Consider the following 18,781-nt stretch of genomic DNA (forward strand, 5'->3'; position numbering starts at 1 on the left):
CATTTGGGATAATGAGAAGTCCATACGTTTAAAAAAAAAAAAACAAAACACCTGTAGATATAAATAAACTGCAGGCATTCCTTAATTCACAAACACCTTACTTTTGAACACAGGTGTATGTGAGCAGAGCCCCGAAGAGCGTGAGATTGAATCAGCCAATGCAGTTTGTATAGGTTCCATTAATGCAGGGAACCAGTGTTTGAATGAGAGGCTCCTACCAATGGTTTATAGAATTATTGCCCTGAAGAAATAGCAAACAGAAAGTCCAATTTTTATATTTAAATCTCTGAATATCTGAAGGTTAAACATACCAACTAACTTGCCTATGTATTTTTGATATGTAGACACCTCAGAGTCTGTATCAGTGGTTCTCAAGCGTCCTAATGCTACGACCCTTTAATATAGTTACTCATGCTGTGGTGACTCCAAGCCATAAAATTATTTCATTGATATTGTAATTTTGTTACTGTTCTGAGTCATAGTGTAAATATCTGATATGCAGGATATCTGATATGTGACCTCAAAGGGGTCACAACCCAGAGGGTGAGAACCACTGGTCTACATAAATGACATGTGTGAACCATCATGGGGTCAAGAGTGTATTGAGGAGGAATAATCTATTGCTCTTCATTTGAGATTGGAAATTCAAGTTTGCTGTATTTCTAAACCTGTCTCCAGAATGAGAGGCAAACCATCTATGTCTGGTAAGGGATTCTGTCAGTAGAGCATCACACTGGGTCATCTGCACAGACTTTGCTGCCAACACATTAATGTTTCATACCATGCAGCGCTGGCTGCTGGATATAAAATACATTAGCTCAGCTCAGTGTAGCAAACCACAGGGGGACACCATATGGGTCTATTCTCCTCTGTCTTAAAAATGATCATTTACACAATCTTCCTCAGTCTCTGCCCACTCTGGTCTTGTCTCCACGATTGGCAGGCATCTGTTAACTTCATGAATAGCCCCTTTAACAAGCCAGTTTTACTTTTTAAGCCCTATGTGTGCTACACTACACTTAGCTGGAAGTTGATATGCTTTTTTAAATGTCTAAGTTACCATCATTTATTGGAAATGGTTGTTTTTATTAATGGTCTCTTCACATGTTGTCTCAGTGCTAATTGGTTTTTTTCTCAATCAAAAATTTCCCCCCAGAAAGCACTGTTATTTTTGGTGTGAGCTATTGGTTTTGGATCTTTGGTTTTTGTTTTTGTTTTGTTTTTCCTATTTGAAATCGGAAACGGAAATGAAAGATCATCGCTTGTATGAAACATTTCTATTCACTAATTATATACTACTAATGTAGTATATCTGTTCAGTAATTATTATCCTTAAACCATTCTTTCAATATTTTTAACTGTGGTGGTTTGAATGCTTGGCCACAGAGACTGGCACCATTAAGAGGTGTGGCCTTATTGGAGGAGGAGTGGCTTTGTTGAAGGAAGTATTTCACTGTATAGGCAGGCTTTGAGGGCTAGTGCTCAAGCTTCACACAGTGCAAAGGAGACAGTCTCCTTCTGGCAGCCTTTGGATTAAGATGTAGAACTTGGTTTTGCAAAGCCACTGTCACTTTTCACCTTTTGCTGCAGCCATGGTCAACCCCACCATGTTCTTCGACATCACGGCCGATGATGAGCCCTTGGGCCCCGTCTCTTTCGAGCTGTTTTCAGACAAAGTTCAAAAGACAGGAGAAAACTGTCCTGCTCTGAGCACTGGAGAGAAAGGATTTGGCTATAAAGGCTCCTTCTTTCAAATACTCCAGGATTCATGTGCCAGGGTGGTGACTTCACATGCCATAATGGCACTGGCTGCAGGTCCATCTACGGAGAGAAGTTTGAGGATGAGAACTTCATCCTGAAGCACACAGGTCCTGGCATCTTGTCCATGGCAAATGCTGGACCAAGCACAAACTGTTCCCAGTTTTTTATCTGCACTGCCAAGACTGAATGGCTGGATGGCAAGCATGTGGTCTTTGGGAAGGGGAAAGAAATCATGAACATTGTGGAAGCCATGGAATGTTTTGGACCCAGGAATGGCAAGACCAGCAAGAAGATCACTATTTACGACTGTGGACAACTCTAATTTCTTTTGACTTGTGGGCAGTTTACCTATCAAACCATTCTTTCTGTAGCTCAGGAGAGCACCCCTACCCCATCTGCTCACAATGTCCTGTAATCTCTGCTCTCACTGAAGTTCTTTGGGTTCCATATTTTCCTCTTTCCCCTTCAAGTCTAGCTATATTGCAAAGTTAAGTTTATGATTATGAATAAAAACTAAATAAGAAAAAAAAAAAAGATGTAGAACTCTCAGCTCCTTCTCCAGCACCATGTCTGCCTACATGCTGTCATGTTTCCCACCATGATGATAATGGACTGAACCTCTGAATCTATAAGCCAGCCCTTTATATGAGTTGTCTTGGCCATTGTGTCTCTTCACAGCAATGAAACCCTAACTAAAACAGTAACTGAGCTTTTCCATACATTTTGTCATTTAATCCCACCCCTAAACATCCACTACAGATACAGAATGACTGGAAACTATATATGTGAGTAATCTTTTAGGCTCGGAGAAGACAGTGGTGATACAACAGACATGACCTCTCCTTCATGCCTAGCTTCTTTGACTAGATTGAAATAATAATTGATATCATAATTTATTACCTTGCTAGATTACTTTGTGTAAGTTAAGGGCACACTGTTATTCCTGAAGGCTGGGCAAATAAGACAGAACCCCCTGTCACTGAGTTCTCTGTCACTGCTTTGGGGATGGTGAGGTGGACTCTCTCATATTACATATATGCCATCACTGACAACAGAAGCCACAAGATCCTAGGTGATCCTTGTTGCTAACTCTTCCTCTCTCACTCCCAAAGTCACCTGTGTGGCCTTTGCACTCTGACCTTAGTAATGATTGGGATTTGGTCTCTCTGGGGCTTGAACTTCAGATTTCCCTGCAACTATCTAGCTTTCACTGGCTCTCTGCTCACGGCCCTCAGCTTTTAGCCTTGCTAATGGCATGTACCTCATACTTTCTCAGCCCTACAGACCAGTTACAGACCTTTGGGCATTCCCAACTCCACACAATGGGATGTAGAAGGTTGTTTATTGGATTTCCTTCTGGCCACGTCTAAAACTATTGCACAAGCATTCTGTATTCACAATACCTCTTGTCCACCCTGTAGAAACCATCGTCCCATGGAAGCACAGTGTGTTAATGCCTAGTGAATTCTACAAGCCATATCCAACTTATCTGAAAAATATCCTTTCCTAAAAGTTTCCAGGAACTTCCCATCTCTTTTCAGTTACATCCTCATTGAGACCCAAGCTCTGTGGGACCTGGCCTTTGGGTCTCCAAGAATAACATTTCTCACCAATACTCACATCCATGTTGAAGCCACAGTGACCTTCCAGGCATGAAAGCATGGAAGCATGGAAGAATTTTCTACTACAGGATCTTTCTGCACACAGTTACTTCTCTCTTGTGTCCCTTCCACATCAGTGTAAATGATTTCTAAGCCTCAGTGAAAATGAATCTTCATCAATCAAAGAAGATCGCCATAATTGCTCTGTTTTTTTCTTATTTCAAGCTTACCTTGGTAACTTACCAGGTAACCTATATATATAACTTACCTTGGTAACCTACAAACAGAGAAGGGATCACATTTCTTTGGCACCTATTTCGCTCTTTCACTTGCCATCATCCAGTATACTGCCCCTAGTACATAAAATTTGCACGAATATGCATCAGTGTTTTAAGAGCACAATGGCACTAATATTAACTTAATGATACTAATGCTGTAATATGAACAAATAGACATTTGCAGGACTGACAAGAAGCTTAAGCAACATTTAAAATTTTGTTAAGAAAAAAAAAAAAAACGCAAAATGTTTACTTCATGTTTGGGGAAAGAATCTGACCATCCCTATAAAACAGGCTTCAAGCAACACTGTATTCTGGCGCTGCAAGGCTTGAAGGGGAGCGGGAAAAGAAACAGAAGCCTAGCTTTCATCTTTAGAAATGTATGGTCTAACCAGAGAGCATAACCTCCAAATGAAACTCTGTATGGATGAGTACGTGGCATACTGAGGAAAAGATGCGCTGTGAAGGTGATTTTTAAATGGGGAGCAGAAAAGAGCAATACATCAACACCGTAACAAGGAAGGCATCCTAGAAAAGATGGGTTTGTACCTGCTTGTCAGAGTGCAGCAGATGAGCGGAGTGGGTGGGACTCTGGAGCACTGGAGCCATCCAGAGAAAAACTACAGGAGGAGAAAGGGAATTTACTTAGGAGATAACATAAAGTCTACAGGCAAGAGAAATCCCAGTGATAAGAGAGCAGTCCAGAGAGGGTGTTGGTGTGGTAAAATGGAGTTTATTATGCATATGAAAAACGTGGACCCATTAATGTAAGCAATAGGTAACTGTTGTTAGATGGTCATCAACTATGGACTTGAGGATAGCTGGTTTTGTTTTTTTAATGTTCTTTAATCTGGATAAAGGAGAGATGAAAATCATAACAATTAAGTGACATACTGTTAATATATATGCATATAAAATAATATGTATATTATATGTGTATGTAAGCAATATATGTATACAATGTATATATGTGTGTAATATATATGTATATAAGCCATATATATATGCATGTGTGTGTGTATGTGTGTGTGAAGGAGATCTGATGCTATTTTCTCCCACCTTGAGCATGTGTAAAAGTTGTTCCTCCCCTGGATCACTACCAGCTCTTGACTTTAACTTTGATTTGCCTCTCATCTAAAACCCAGCTCATCAAGGCAACATTCTATAGCTCCCCCTTAACTTACTGTTTTTCCTGGGCCAGTGACCCAAAGCATATACAGTAGCCACTTTATTACTTGTGGTCTCACTTTTCTTGTTTTCCATCACCTATGGTCAACCACGTTCTAAAAATACCAATATCTGATTATTTTGATAGATCATATTCACATAATATCATATGGCATTTTATCACAATTGTTCTATTTTTAATTATTGGTTGTAGTTTATAATCTTACTGTGAATAATTCATCAATTAAACACCATGACAGGTATGTATGGGACAAAATCATAGTACATACAAAGTTTGACTCTACTTGTGACCTCGGGCACTTACATGGGATCTTAGAGGGGATCCCAAGCAACCAAGAAGGATCTACTGCTACCTCAGGGGAAAGAATAATTCCTAAAGTGTACAACTGTTAATCACACATATCACTCTAGGAAGGCCTATCTATTTACTCTCTCTCTCTCTCTCTCTCTCTCTCTCCCTTTTTGTTTGTTTTTTTTTTTTGTTTTGTTTTGAGACAGGATTTCTCTTTTTAGCCCTAGCTGTCCTGGACTCACTCTGTCTATTTACTCTCTTAAGTTCTATGTAAATGTCTTATTCTTTTCAGAGCCCCACAGGATTTACACTCACCCATCTTTTGGAGAACACAACCATTGTTACAAGTGGTGGACCTACTTAGTAGTTAGTTTGTCTTATCTTGTTACTTGTTTCAGAATGACATTACTTAATCATGTGTCTCTAACTTCATAACTTCTCTTAGAACACTAATATATTGCATTTTGGGTATCATCTGATAGCTGTCTTTGTTTTCAGGTGCACAGTGGGCATCCAATCTCTAATTTTTTGTCAGAGGAGAAGTCAATGGCTTGCAGTTATGTCTAAATCTTCTGTGACTGGAGAAGAAAAGAAGTGAACAAGTATTTCAGCCTTGAAATGGCATGGGAAAAAATTTTTTTTCTCTGTAGCAATTTTAGTAGATGATATTAGATTTACCATGGAGTAGGGATCATGGAAGTGCCATACAAAACCCAAATGACAGTATGAAATGTATTATGTGTGTGTTCACAAAACTCCGTGGAATTGATCAGCATCCCCTTGACGGAGTTAATATGAACTTCACTGGCAGTAACCCATGGACCTCTAATAGAATTCACCAATGGGAAATGGTAACAGTTCCTATGGAAGTATTACCTTCACTGCCAGTGGTGATCTATGGATGACAGCCTCCCAGAAAACACATTGACACAATAGGCTGTAATGGCTCAGATGGGGCCTTTATGTGATATCGGGCCAGTGATCCGCAGACAATGTCTCGCTGGGAGCTTTCTCAATTGCCTTCTCTAGAGCTTTTTCTCATTCTCTCCGGGCCTGTCCAGGTACTTTCCCTGAGCTCAGGGACATCTGCCTGTGCTCTCAGACCATCGAAACTTGCCTCAAGTTATTTCTATTACACTAATGAGCCTCAGTAAAGCCAATGTGAAAATGAAGGATAGCTACAGATGGAAGATCTTATCTAATCTGAAATAACATAGGTGTAGCTGTGTTTGCTTAGGAAGTGTAATTAAGCCCAACAATCAGGGTTGAGCTTTATATCAAGTCTTGCTGGCCAGATTGAAGACCGCTTTGTCCATACCTAGAGAGGTTATGCAATTCCTGGGCCTGTCATCATTCAGTCAGTGGGTATTTGATGCATCTACTAATAGTTGTGCAATAGAGAGAGAGTAGATCAACATTGGTGTCTGGGCTCAAAGAACTTTCAGGTGAGGGCAAAAGGGTAAAATTGACCTAGCTTACCACTAAGGACTGAATAGCTGAGCTGCTGTATTTGATGTACTTTAAGCTTTGCACAATTGTGCATTTGATGCTGAAAGAAAACATTGGTGTTTGAGACATTATCCCTTTAATCAAAACAATGGCCACATGACATAGCACTGGACAAGAGAAAAGTGGACAGTCCAGGCAGAGAAAGTTATCTAGCGATAGATACTGAAAAGCCCTGACTCACATTCTTAAGGTAAGTCAAGGGCATATGAGAAGGAGGATTTGGGGGAAAGGGAGTGAAAATTATTATCATGTATTAGTATCAATCATGCCCCAGACACTTGACAGATTGCCTCATTTTACCCGATCACACGTCTAAGATGTAGTGATTGCTAATATCATTTTACACATGAACAGTGGCTCCCAGAGATTACTGGTTTGCATAAGGCCACACAAGTAGACAATGACAGAGTCAGGTCCCAAGCCCGGATCTGTCAGCTCCAAAGCTCACATTCTTTCTCCTCTATCATGCCAGCTCACTTTGCTTTAACTTGACCAAAGCACATGCAGAACAACTGTACCTGCCACCCTGTTGGATGAGCAGTGTCCTTCAGTGTTATCCCCTGACTTAAGGATAGGCAGGAAAAATGGAAAGCAAGAGGACACAAGTGAAGGACAGACTCAAGTGACACTTTCAACTATTTCACACAGCTAAAGACAAGCCTGGTTTCTGCCAGGATACCATGACATACCCTCCATTGTGCCTGGTCAGACCAAAGCCATTTAAGATCTAATATAATTTTAAAATATCATCATTCACATTATACTTTCTAGGATGATGAAATCTGAGTATATGCACTGTTTTCTTTTTTTTTAAGAAGAATTATGTCACATCTGGAATAGCACATATGGCTGGGAAGAAATTCATAATAAGAAAAATTCAATTCTTAAAATCATGAACACTCTATTTAAAAAAACCTTAAGACTACACGAAAACATACTCAAGGTTTTTGTTGTAAGTACGTATGAGTGTCTTGGGTCGATGAAATGTGTGACATTAAGGAATTATTGTTGTCTTAGTTGTGTAGGTACTTAAAACATAAGTGATCCTACTTACCATGCTTTACCTCCAATATCTCACTCCTCAGAGACATTTTAACAAATTAGTGGATATTTGTTTTTCTCTACTTCTAAATGAACATAATATGTATTCAAAATATATTCTGTTTTATAAAAATGAAATAATAGAAGATGTTGCAACCTTTTACACATATTGTACTATGGTTGTCTTTTTCTTGTCAATGCATATAGATCCGTTTTGATCTTTTTAGAAGCTACATGGTATTCTCTGCATGACTGCTTGGCAGTTTCAAACATCATTGAGAATATATATTTTTTCAGTGTTTTGATGTCTTATGGTGCCATAAACACACTTGCACATTTTTACACATTTGTGAGTATTTTGATAGGAAATAAGACAATTCTCTAGAAGTACTGTGTTCTCATTTTATCAAGTTAATTATAGGTACCTAACTGTGCCTATTTTATAGAAATCAATGTTTTTATTTATTCTTTATGTATTTACTGATGTATTATTGTACCAATATTACATGTGATTGTTAACAATGTACTCAGTTCAGGTTTTGATTATGTATAACCTCTAAATATGGTGTAGCCTTGATACCTGTGCAGTTCACCCTCAGTCGCAGTTGATGGTCTCTATGGGAGGGAAAAATCAAGCATTATCCACATAGGCCTTGAAGCACTTCCAAAACTCATATTAGTAATCTGTGAGGACTGACATTAAAATGATCTGAGGGAGAATTTTCTGAACCTGGAACTTTAACTACAGCTTTAAACATGAGGATTGGTGTAACTTGAAGGAGTCAAGAATGTAGAGTCAGGACCATGGACAGAGCAGAGATGGGCAGGATGAGACTTGGAGAGTGGGTAGGAGACTCCATAGGACCTTTAGAAGAAAACTTTGAAAAACAGATAGGGAAATCCACATGTGGCATAGAAATAGGAAATCAGGACCGATGTACAATTTGGGATAACTTGCAAAACTGGATGCCATGTGGTCAGACCATAAATCAAAAGTCATAATTAAGGGAAATACTCCATAAAATGTATCAATGTGGCACATAGTTACCACTTACAGAGACCAACTTTGTGCTAAGACTTCTTCTAAGGGCTCCATATCATCTCCTTTAATCTTCAGGAATCATTGTTAAAGCTACTCCAAGTGTATCCTCTGTCACTATGTATGATTTAAGTTTTTTTTTTAACTCTTTTTTTTAAAATTAGGTATATTCTTCATGTACATTTCCAATGCTATCCCAAAAGTCCCCCATACCCTCTCCCCAACTCCCCTACATAACCACTCCTACTTCTTGGCCCTGGAGTTCCCCTGAACTAAGGCATATAAAGTTTGCAAGACCAATGGGCCTCTCTTTCCAATGATGGCGACTAGGCCATCTTCTGATACATATGCAGTGAGAGACACGAGCTCTGGGGGGTACTGGTTAGTTCATATTGTTGTTCCACCTATAGGGTTGCAGACCCCTTTAGCTCCTTAGGTACTTTCTCTAGCTCCTCCATTGAGGGCCCTGTGATCCATCCAATAGCTGACTGTGAGCATCCACTTATGTGTTTGCTAGGCCTCAGCATAGCCTCACAAAAGATAGCTATATCTGGGTCCTTTCAGCAAAATCTTGCTAGTGTATACAATGGTGTCAGCCTTTGGAGGCTGATTATGGGATGGATCCCCGGGTATGGCAGTCTCTAGATGGTCCATCCTTTTGTCTCAGCTCCAAACTTTGTCGCTGTAACTCCTTCCATTGGTGTTTTGTTCCCAATTCTCAGAAGGGGCAAAGTGTCCACACTTTGGTCTTCGTTCTTCTAGAGTTTCATGTGTTTTGCAAATTGTATCTTATGTCTTGGGTATTCTAAGTTTCTGGGCTAATATCCACTTATCAGTGAGTGCATATCATGTGAGTTCTTTTGTGATTGGGTTACCTCACTCAGGATGATGCCCTCCAGGTCCATCCATTTACCTACGAATTTCATAAATTCATTCTTTTTAATAGCTGAGTAGCACTCCAGTGTGTAAATGTATCACATTTTCTGTATCCATTCCTCTTTTGAGGGACATCTGGGTTCTTTCCAGCTTCTGGCTATTATAAATAAGGCTACTATGAACATAGTAGAGCATGTGTCCTTCTTACCAGTTGGAACATCTTCTGGATATATGCCCAGGAGAGATATTGTGGGATCCTCCGGTAGTACCATGTCCAATTTTCTGAGGAACCACCAGCCTGATTTCCAGGGTGGTTGTACAAGCTTGCAATACCACCAACAATGGAGGAGTGTTCCTCTTTCTCCACATCCTCGCCAACATCTGCTGTCCCCTGAATTTTTGATCTCAGCCATTGTGACTGGTGTGAGGTGGAATCTCAGGGTTGTTTCGATTTGCATTTCCCTGATGATTAAGGATGTTGAACATTTTTTCAGGTGCTTCTCAGCCATTCGGTATTCCTCAGGTGAGAATTCTTTGTTTAACTCTGAGCCCCCCCCCTTTTTTTTTGAGACAGGGTTTCTCTGTGTAGCCCTGGCTGTCCTGGCACTCACTTTGTAGACCAGGCTGGCCTCGAACTCAGAAATCCGCCTGCCTCTGCCTCCCAAGTGCTGGGATTAAAGGCGTGCGCCACCACACCCGGCTCTGAGCCCCATTTTTAATGGGGTTATTTGATTTTCTGGAGTCCACCTTCTTGAGTTCTTTTTATATATTGGATATTAGTCCCCTATCTGATTTAGGATAGGTAAAGATCCTTTTCCAATCTGTTGGTGGCTTTTTTGTCTTATTGACAGTGTCTTTTGCCTTACAGAAGCTTTGCAATTTTATGAAGTCCCATTTGTCAATTCTCGATCTTACAGCACAAGCCATTGATGTTCTATTCAGGAATTTTTCCCCTGTGCCCATATCTTCAAGGCTTTTCCCCACTTTCTCCTCTATAAGTTTCACTGTCTCTGGTTTTATGTGGAGTTCCTTAATCCACTTAGATTTGACCTTAATACAAGGAGATAGGAATGGATCAATTTGCATTGTTCTACATGATAATTGCCAGTTGTGCCAGCACCATTTGTTGAAAATGCTGTCATTTTTCCACTGGATGGTTTTAGCTCCCTTGTCAAAGATCAAGTGACCATAGGTGTGTGGATTCATTTCTGGGTCTTCAATTCTATTCCATTGGTCTACTTGTCTGTCGCTATACCAGTACCATGCAGTTTTTATCACAATTGCTCTGTAGTAAAGCTTGAGGTCAGGCATGGTGATTCCCCCAGAGGTTCTTTTATCATTGAGAAGAGTTTTTGGTATCCTAGGTTTTTTGTTATTCCAGATGAATTTGCAGATTGCCCTTTCTAATTCATTGAAGAATTGAGTTGGAATTTTGATGGGGATTGCATTGAATCTGTAGATTGCTTTTGGCAAGATAGCCATTTTTACAATGTTGATCCTGCCAATCCATGAGCATGGGAGATCTTTCCATCTTCTGAGATCTTCTTTGATTTCCTTCTTCAGAGAGTTGAAGTTCTTATCATACAGATCTTTCACTTCCTTAGTTAGAGTCATGCCAAGATATTTTATATTATTTGTGACTCTTGTGAAGGGTGTTGTTTCCCTAATTTCTTTTTCAGCCTGTTTATCCTTTGTGTACAGAAAGGCCATTGACTTGAGTTAATTTTATATCCAGCTGCTTCACTGAAGCTGTTTATCAGGTTTAGGAGTTCTCTGGTGGAATTTTTAGGGTCACTTATATATACTACCATATCATCTGCAAAAAGTGATATTTTGACTTCTTCCTTTCCAATTTGTATCCCCTTGATCTCCTTTTGTTTTCAAATTGCTCTGGCTAGGACTTCAAATACTATGTTGAATAGGTAGGGAGAAAGTGGGCAGCCTTGTCTAGTCGCTGATTTTAGTGGGATTACTTCCAGCTTCTCACCATTTACTTTGATGTTGGCTACGTTTGCTATAGATTGCTTTTATTATGTTTAGGTATGGGCCTTGAATTCCTGATCTTTCCAAGACTTTTATCATGAATGGGTGTTGGATTTTGTCAAATGCTTTCTCCACATCTAACGAGATGATCATGTGGGTTTTGTCTTTGAACTTGTTTATATAGTGTATTATGTTGATGGATTTCCGTATATTAAACCATCCCTGCAACCCTGGAATGAAACCTACTTGGTCAGGATGGATGATTGTTTTGATGTGTTCTTGGATTCAGTTAGCGAGAATTTTATTTAGTATGTTTTCATTGATATTCATAAGGGAAATTTGTCTGAAGTTCTCTATCTTTGTTGGGTTCGTTGGATTTAAGTTTTAATGCATTTACTTTCTACAACCCCATGAAGTATTTCTTCTCCCAAATGTGGCACACTGGGACTAATCTGTTTAGAATTGGACAGCTGTGTGGTAGAATCAGAATTTGAGGCTAGATATTACCCACCACCCCAACTCAACCCCATGACTTTGCTCAATAATTATCGTACCGAACTCTCAGAAAAAATTCCATTGCCTGTGTGTAGACAATACATTTTAGGGGCTGAAATGAAAACCTTTAATAGAAACTGTGCAATTCTGTGTTTTGTGCTTTGGCATTCCAAGACTGTTTTATCACATACCGAGTGACCTCAATTTCCATGAAACTGTCCTTTTTTATAAGGGAGGGATGTAACAGTGTCCACTATATGGGGTTGTGACACGTAACAGTACTTTTGAGCATCACAAAAGGAACCAGAAGAAGTACGCAAATTACTTTACAGAAAATGCTCTATCACTTTGGATACTGGAAGGTATTTATAGATACAAAGCCCATCTTGATGTCAACCACCTGATTACTACTTGAAAGAAACCTCCAGAGTGGAAGATATGCAAATTCTTAACTATAGGCATTTGAACATTGCAGTCCATTTTCATGGAAGACTGGGTTCTGAGGTGTTCTGTCCCCTGTGTTCCCTAGAAGTCACCACTAGAGAAGGAGTGGAGAATTACTGTGTAAACCCATAGAGCATTCTAGGATGCTCACACTGAAGGGAAGATAAGCATCCTTGCTGATAGGGGTATGCTAAATGTTAAAATGTCTAGAGTTTTGTGTGCCACTCATTGGATGTATAATGATCTTCAGTATCGTCGAGCTGGCAGCAGAACAGCCCCGCAGGGGAGATTAGCAGGATGATTTTGTGCTTTAATTGATTTCTTGAAACACTTCCTAGATAACACCATTATTTGCATTTTCCTGATGCTAATCCAAAGGTTGAGATGCTACTAGTTTGGATAAGACACACAATGAGTTTGTGCCAGTGGGAAGTAAAAAGTAAGAGGAGTCACAAATACTCGTCCCTATTACTGTAAATGCTTAACCTAAATAACTAAGCCTATATAGTTAATAAGCATTAGGAGTCTCACTTTCAAAGTAAGACAGAAAGTCAACCAAACCTACAAGGGAAGGGATAAGGGAGACTTATAGTCAGGATTTATCACACTAGAATAGCACATTTCAGGCAGAAGTTGAATCAGCATCAGAATGAACTTTGATTTGTTGTTTTGTTCTTTAACTGGAAGGGGACAAATCCACCTTAATAATTTCTTTCTGGTCTTTGAAACCTTTTAAAAATAAATCCTACTCGCAGATAGCACAGTGCAGGCTCTCACCTGCTGGGTGGCTCACACCAAATCAAATAACTGTTAGGTAGCTAGACCAGATATTTTTCACCAGAGTGTGTTATCATCTAGTTCTCCATTCTGACTCCAAGACATCTTTGCCCCATTGCAAACCACCAACCTGACAGAAAATGTTGAAGTCACCCCATCCTGTGTCAGTTTCTCACACTGGTCTGGTATTCAGCAATAAGTGTATATCCGAGTAAGGCGCATCCAACAGACAAAGGGATGCTGACGTGATGTGTTTACAAAATGCTTCACACCATAGAAACTGGCCATTCTGACAGGCATATTTTAACAGAAAAAAAGGCAGCTTGCTTTCCAAAATGCTTGCTCTTGCATCTCATAACTAAAGAAGGAGAGCCACAGATATTTTTTTTATTGGCCCATAACCTTTCAGTTATGTGAGTTTGGCACAAAATGACATCTGTTAACACAGCAGGCTGCCTCTTGGCATTCCAGTGATGGCTATATTAGGGCCACCACAGTGCCCAGGACTGCCATAAGCCCTTCGTGAATCAAAGTGCCACTAATTTTCCCCTAATAAAAACCACAAGATGGTATCCAGGCTGTGCTTTTCAATTTATATTGTTCTGCCATGCAGTAGCAAGACCATGAATTTTAATTGCCTACTGAGATTTGGTCCTATAACTGCACCATGGGCCCGACACTACTGTGGAGAGAAGGGTGCAAAGTCAGTAGAATGGGATTTTTACAGGAAAATTTGATTGCAGTAAATCCCCATGACTGAGGATTCAGCCGAGGGTTCTCATTAAACACCAATTCTTCCTTTCCCCCTGCACTCGCTTCACCTTCTCGAACATTTTATAAATCTTATCTTACATGACTTACAATAGGACTAAAACATGCATCTTACTGCCTTCCACAGACACTGGTAATAAAAGGCAGAGATAGTGGGGATCAGATAGAGGAGAGAGGACAGGAGGCCGGTGTTGGCTGTGGCTTCATCAATAATTCATTGTCTGTCTCTCCAAACCAAGGTTCCCTTGTAACTTTCTTTTTAAACTGATGTTTCTATAGGTCTCCTAAATAGCCAGTCTTGAAGCAAGGAAACTGGACCCCTGACTTGTCCTTAGTCACCACATCTATGGACACTTCCTTCCTTTAGAGTATTTGTCAACTCTGGTCTTTATCGTCACCACTGCTACATCACTCTACTAGAATCTTTCTGACCTGAAAACTGGCAGAGCCATTGCCTGATATCCCCAGGTCTCTGGGTATTATCCCCAACACCACAAAAAGATAAGGTCATCTGGAAACTGAGTCCTCCCTGTTGTATGGTTTGCAGGTTGGCAACTCTGGTTGCAAACAAATATGGGTTAAATTCTGCACCAGCCACTTGCTAACTGTATGGCCCTAGACGTGGGATTTAGCACAACCATACCTCATTTTTAAAAAAATGGAGCTGACAATTTCTACTGCTCAGAGTATTGGTTACAATGATCAGTAAAGTGAGCATCGAGTCTGCTCGTTATATTAACCATTTGGTATCATCTGTTTCTTCTTTGCTTTACACACCTCCAATTTTCTCTTGCTAAAATAAAGCTACAGTGAAACTACCTTCTGTTTCAGACCCTACACTAAGTATCAGACAAACACCAAGACGTTTAGTCTCTTGAGCAAGGTGTTTTGTGATGAGTCTATAAGTTGCTTTCTTCAATGTGCCTCTTCTACAATAGCTTTATAGTTCTTTCTGTACTTCTTGAACACACGACTTTCTCTGTCAGTACAGTTCATATTTCATAGATCATGCCATTCCTTTTTTCTTTCATCACTGACTGATCTCCATCATCTGGACATACCCACTTTCTAAGGTTTACCTCAAGTCCATTATCTTCAATTTTTAACACAGGCTTGCCTCCCTTCTCCACGGGACCTTGTAGTTGATCACTGTAGTGTTTAAGCTGCACATCACCTTCCACCAACCTTGCACTTCTTTCATGGATTTGTCTCCTACTGTTGCAATTAAATGAGAATATCCTTTGGATCCAAGGCAATGGGCCACCTTACAGGTGAAATGACCCTAGAATAAAAAAGCCTTTGGATTTTCAGCCTTTGAATATTGTCCAAAAATGCATGCATCTTATGTGACATCTCTAATGATAAGTATTTGTAGATGGTACATTATTGAAATGTTAATTTGGACTCTGTTTTCGTAGCTTTCCTGTTGCTCTGATAAAACACCACCACCAGAGTAACAAAATAGAAGGATGGGTTTATCTGAGCTTGTGGTTCCAAAGCGATAAATGTCCACTGTATTAAGGGAGAGTGGCAGCAAGCATCAGGCTAGAGACATCACATATTGAACTCCAAGCAGGAAGCCAAGAGATAGTGAACTAGGAATGGTGCATGGCTTTGAAGCCTCATGCCCACCTCCAGTGACACACGTCCTTCAACAAGGCCACATCTCCTAAATACCCAAATCATGCCACCAACAGGAGATCAAATATTCAAACACCTGAACCTTTGAGGAAATACATTATTTGAATCAGCACAGGCTAAGAAAGGAGTGAGAAAACTATCCTGGCTTGGTAGACACCAAAGGAGACACTGGTAGGGCATCCTTCTCAGGAAAGGCCCCTGCTGAATGGGCATCCTTTTCTAGATGTTCTTAGAAATGAGGAAAGTGTTTTTTGGTCTATGAGCATGTCAATGTCAACATCCTAATCTCACAATAAGGATACCAAGGAAGTGTCATCTCTACCCCTGCACTGGGGAATTAAGCCCATTTCAGATTCCAGACCCTCACCTGGATCACAGTTTCCCATCACAGAATTCAGACCACAAGACAATTGTCTCATAAGAGTTGTTTAGACCCTACCCAGGGATCCATCCCATAATCAGCCACCAAACCCAGACACTATTACATATGCCAGCAAGATTTTGCTGAAAGGGCCTTGATATAGCTGTCTCCTGTGAGGCTATGCCAGTGCCTGGCAAATACAGAAGTGGATGCTCACAGTCATCTATAGGATGGAGCATAGGGCCCCTAATGGAGGAGCTAGAGAAAGTACCCAAGGAGCTGAAGGGGTCTACAACTCTATAGATGGAACAACAATATGAACTAACCAGTACCCCCCAGAGCTTGTGTCTCTAGCTGCATATGTAGCAGAAGATGGCCTAGTGGGCCATCATTGGGAAGAGAGGCCCCTTGGTCTTGCAAACTTTATATGCCCAGTACAGGGGAATGCCAGGGCCAAGAAGTGGGAGTAGGTGGGTAGGGGAGCAGGGCAGGGGGGATGGTATAGGGAACTTTCGGGATAGCATTTGAAATGTAAATAAAGAAAATATCTAATAAAAATAAAATAATAATAATAAAAAAGAGTTGTTTAGATAGAATGGATTGTGAACAATAACAAATGAAGATGGTACCAGAGTGTGGATGAATTCTGTTTCACAGAGGATGAATCTTTCTTCTGTCTTGCTTTCATCCTTACTAAATAAATCATCTTCTTTCTCCAACCTATAAACAGAAGAATATTTGTATTTGCAAAAGCAAGGTCAAATTTCTTATGCCCAGAAACCAGAGCGCAAGTGTCAGGGTGTGGGAAGACCTGTAATATCACAGGGGGTCAGCACTAGGAATTGGAGGGAGAATATGGATTCTAAGAAACTGTGCCATAGTGGCAGCAAAAGGGCACCACAAAGAGGACAATGTGAGATGAAAATACCCAAATCAAGAATCATTCATCACAATTAAAAGCAAGAAAAAAAAAACCCAACCAATGAAACAAACAAACAAACAAAAAACAGTCAAGGCAAAAGTGTGGCAATTATCGCCTTTGTCATCATTATCTTTTAAGATGAACAGTGTCCTTTCTGAACCCTTTGGCTGTAGATGTATTTTGAAGTCAGAGTTTTTAGATTGGATACATTAATTAAATTGATTTTAGTGCAATATTTCTCAAGCAAATGTCACTAAGTGAAATTAGAAGACAGTCAATAACCTTTGTCATTTGGGTCAGGCGTTGCTGCTCAGTACATGGCAATACCAGTGTACAAACTATATATATATATATATATATATATATATATATATATATATATATATATATATAAATTTTGAAGCATCTCATATTTACCAATAAGAGTGCATGGACTAAAGACGGCTTATAAAATTGTGGAAACTGTGTGACAGCCTCCAAACACCAAGTGGATTGACTCTTGGGTGACAGTCATCACATCTACAGAGTAAGGGAACTGGGGCCTCGGGATACTAACAAAAGTCTCACTGTCTTCTGATACTTCAACTGTAACTTGTGTACCACAGCCCTGAGTGGCTAGCTTGTGTGATGAATTTAACTCTTAGGTTAGCCTCTAAAGCAGTCTGATTCCCAATGGCAGTTTCATACATTTTTTTGTACGTGCCTTTCCTTTTCGCCACTGTCCTTCTTCCACTTGCTTCTCTTCACTCCAAGAACTCTCCTCCTTTCATGGTTTTTTTTTTTTTTTTTTGACATTGTTCCAGCTTTTAATTACAACCAAATCCAAATCCTAACCAACCCAATACCTCTCAAAAGCCACTTAAAGGATCTCTGCACCACAGCCCACCCACAGGGCACTCAATGCTCAGTCTCAGCTGCCGGGAGACACTGGAGTCCAGGATGCGGGCTGCTGCTGCCACCAGCAATTCACATCGAGGCTTTCTTTAAGTGCTTGTGGTCCCAGGATCTGAACGAGGCCACACTCCTTTCACAAACACACAACTGTAACATGCATTTCTGAGAAAATTTTATTGGCTTTTTGGATAAAGTTTATTTTCCAGGAAGGATGATCCCATCATACTTCTGCTGGAACCAGTGCATGGCCTCCTCCTTGCCGATTCTGTGTTTGGCCCCAATGCAGCCTGTTCTGCGCTTCTTGTCTGCGATGCTGAACCCTGGCCTACCCAGCACCATATAGAAGTCCAGGCCGTAGATCCCAATGCTTGGATCGTATTTGATGCCCAGGTCAATGTGTTCTTGAATTCCAAAACCAAAGTTTCCAGTATTCAAGAAGTTATTTTTCCGCAACTCATACTCCCGCACCTTCAGGCCTTTCTCCAGAATTTCCTCTGTCTTGGCTCCGCGGACTGTGCAGTGAACAGCAATCTTCTCATTTCTCCGGATGCCAAAGGACCTGACAGAGTATCTAGCTTTGGAGAACACCGGGGTCTGGCCTGTGAGCTGCTCCAACACCTTGGCTGCACGGGTCAGTCTGTCTCTGCTCTCCCGGACGCAGATATTGAGGCAGAGCTTGCGGATGCGCAGTTCCCGCATGGGTGGAGAACAGGAAGAGCCTCCTTTCATGTTTTATGTTCCATGTATTTATTTACCTTCTCACTCCTCTACCTTAAGATCTCCTCTTCCCTTCTGTCTCATATATCACACACACACACACACACACACACACACACACACACACACACACACACACACAAATACAGGTTCTCCACAGGACAGAAAATATATGATATTAATGTTTAGTG

The 18,781-nt window shown here is 40.4% G+C and overlaps 1 protein-coding gene, 1 long non-coding RNA gene and 1 pseudogene across 2 annotated transcripts; 1 reads left to right on the forward strand and 2 right to left on the reverse strand.

Moving 5' to 3' along the window:
* The first annotated feature begins 1,592 nt into the window (after window positions 1–1,592).
* Window positions 1,593–2,176, forward strand: LOC110301281 (peptidyl-prolyl cis-trans isomerase A pseudogene; annotated as a pseudogene).
* Window positions 2,177–3,637: 1,461 nt separating this feature from the next.
* On the reverse strand, window positions 3,638–16,764 carry LOC147006054 (uncharacterized). The gene is made up of 3 exons (XR_015047450.1): window positions 16,687–16,764; window positions 4,190–4,260; window positions 3,638–3,715 (listed from the first exon to the last, which is right to left on the reverse strand). It is a non-coding gene; the product is annotated as an uncharacterized LOC147006054 (long non-coding RNA).
* Window positions 16,765–18,034: 1,270 nt separating this feature from the next.
* On the reverse strand, window positions 18,035–18,572 carry LOC110300879 (large ribosomal subunit protein uL5). Its single transcript, XM_021171111.2, has one exon. It carries the CDS (start codon window positions 18,570–18,572, stop codon window positions 18,069–18,071), a length of 504 nt encoding a protein of 167 aa, XP_021026770.1. The 3' UTR covers window positions 18,035–18,068.
* Between the last annotated feature and the right edge of the window lie 209 nt (window positions 18,573–18,781).

The sequence above is a fragment of the Mus caroli genome, unplaced genomic scaffold, assembly GCF_978045245.1.
Source record: "Mus caroli unplaced genomic scaffold, Mus_caroli_1 scaffold_1, whole genome shotgun sequence".
Lineage (NCBI taxonomy): Eukaryota > Metazoa > Chordata > Mammalia > Rodentia > Muridae > Mus > Mus caroli.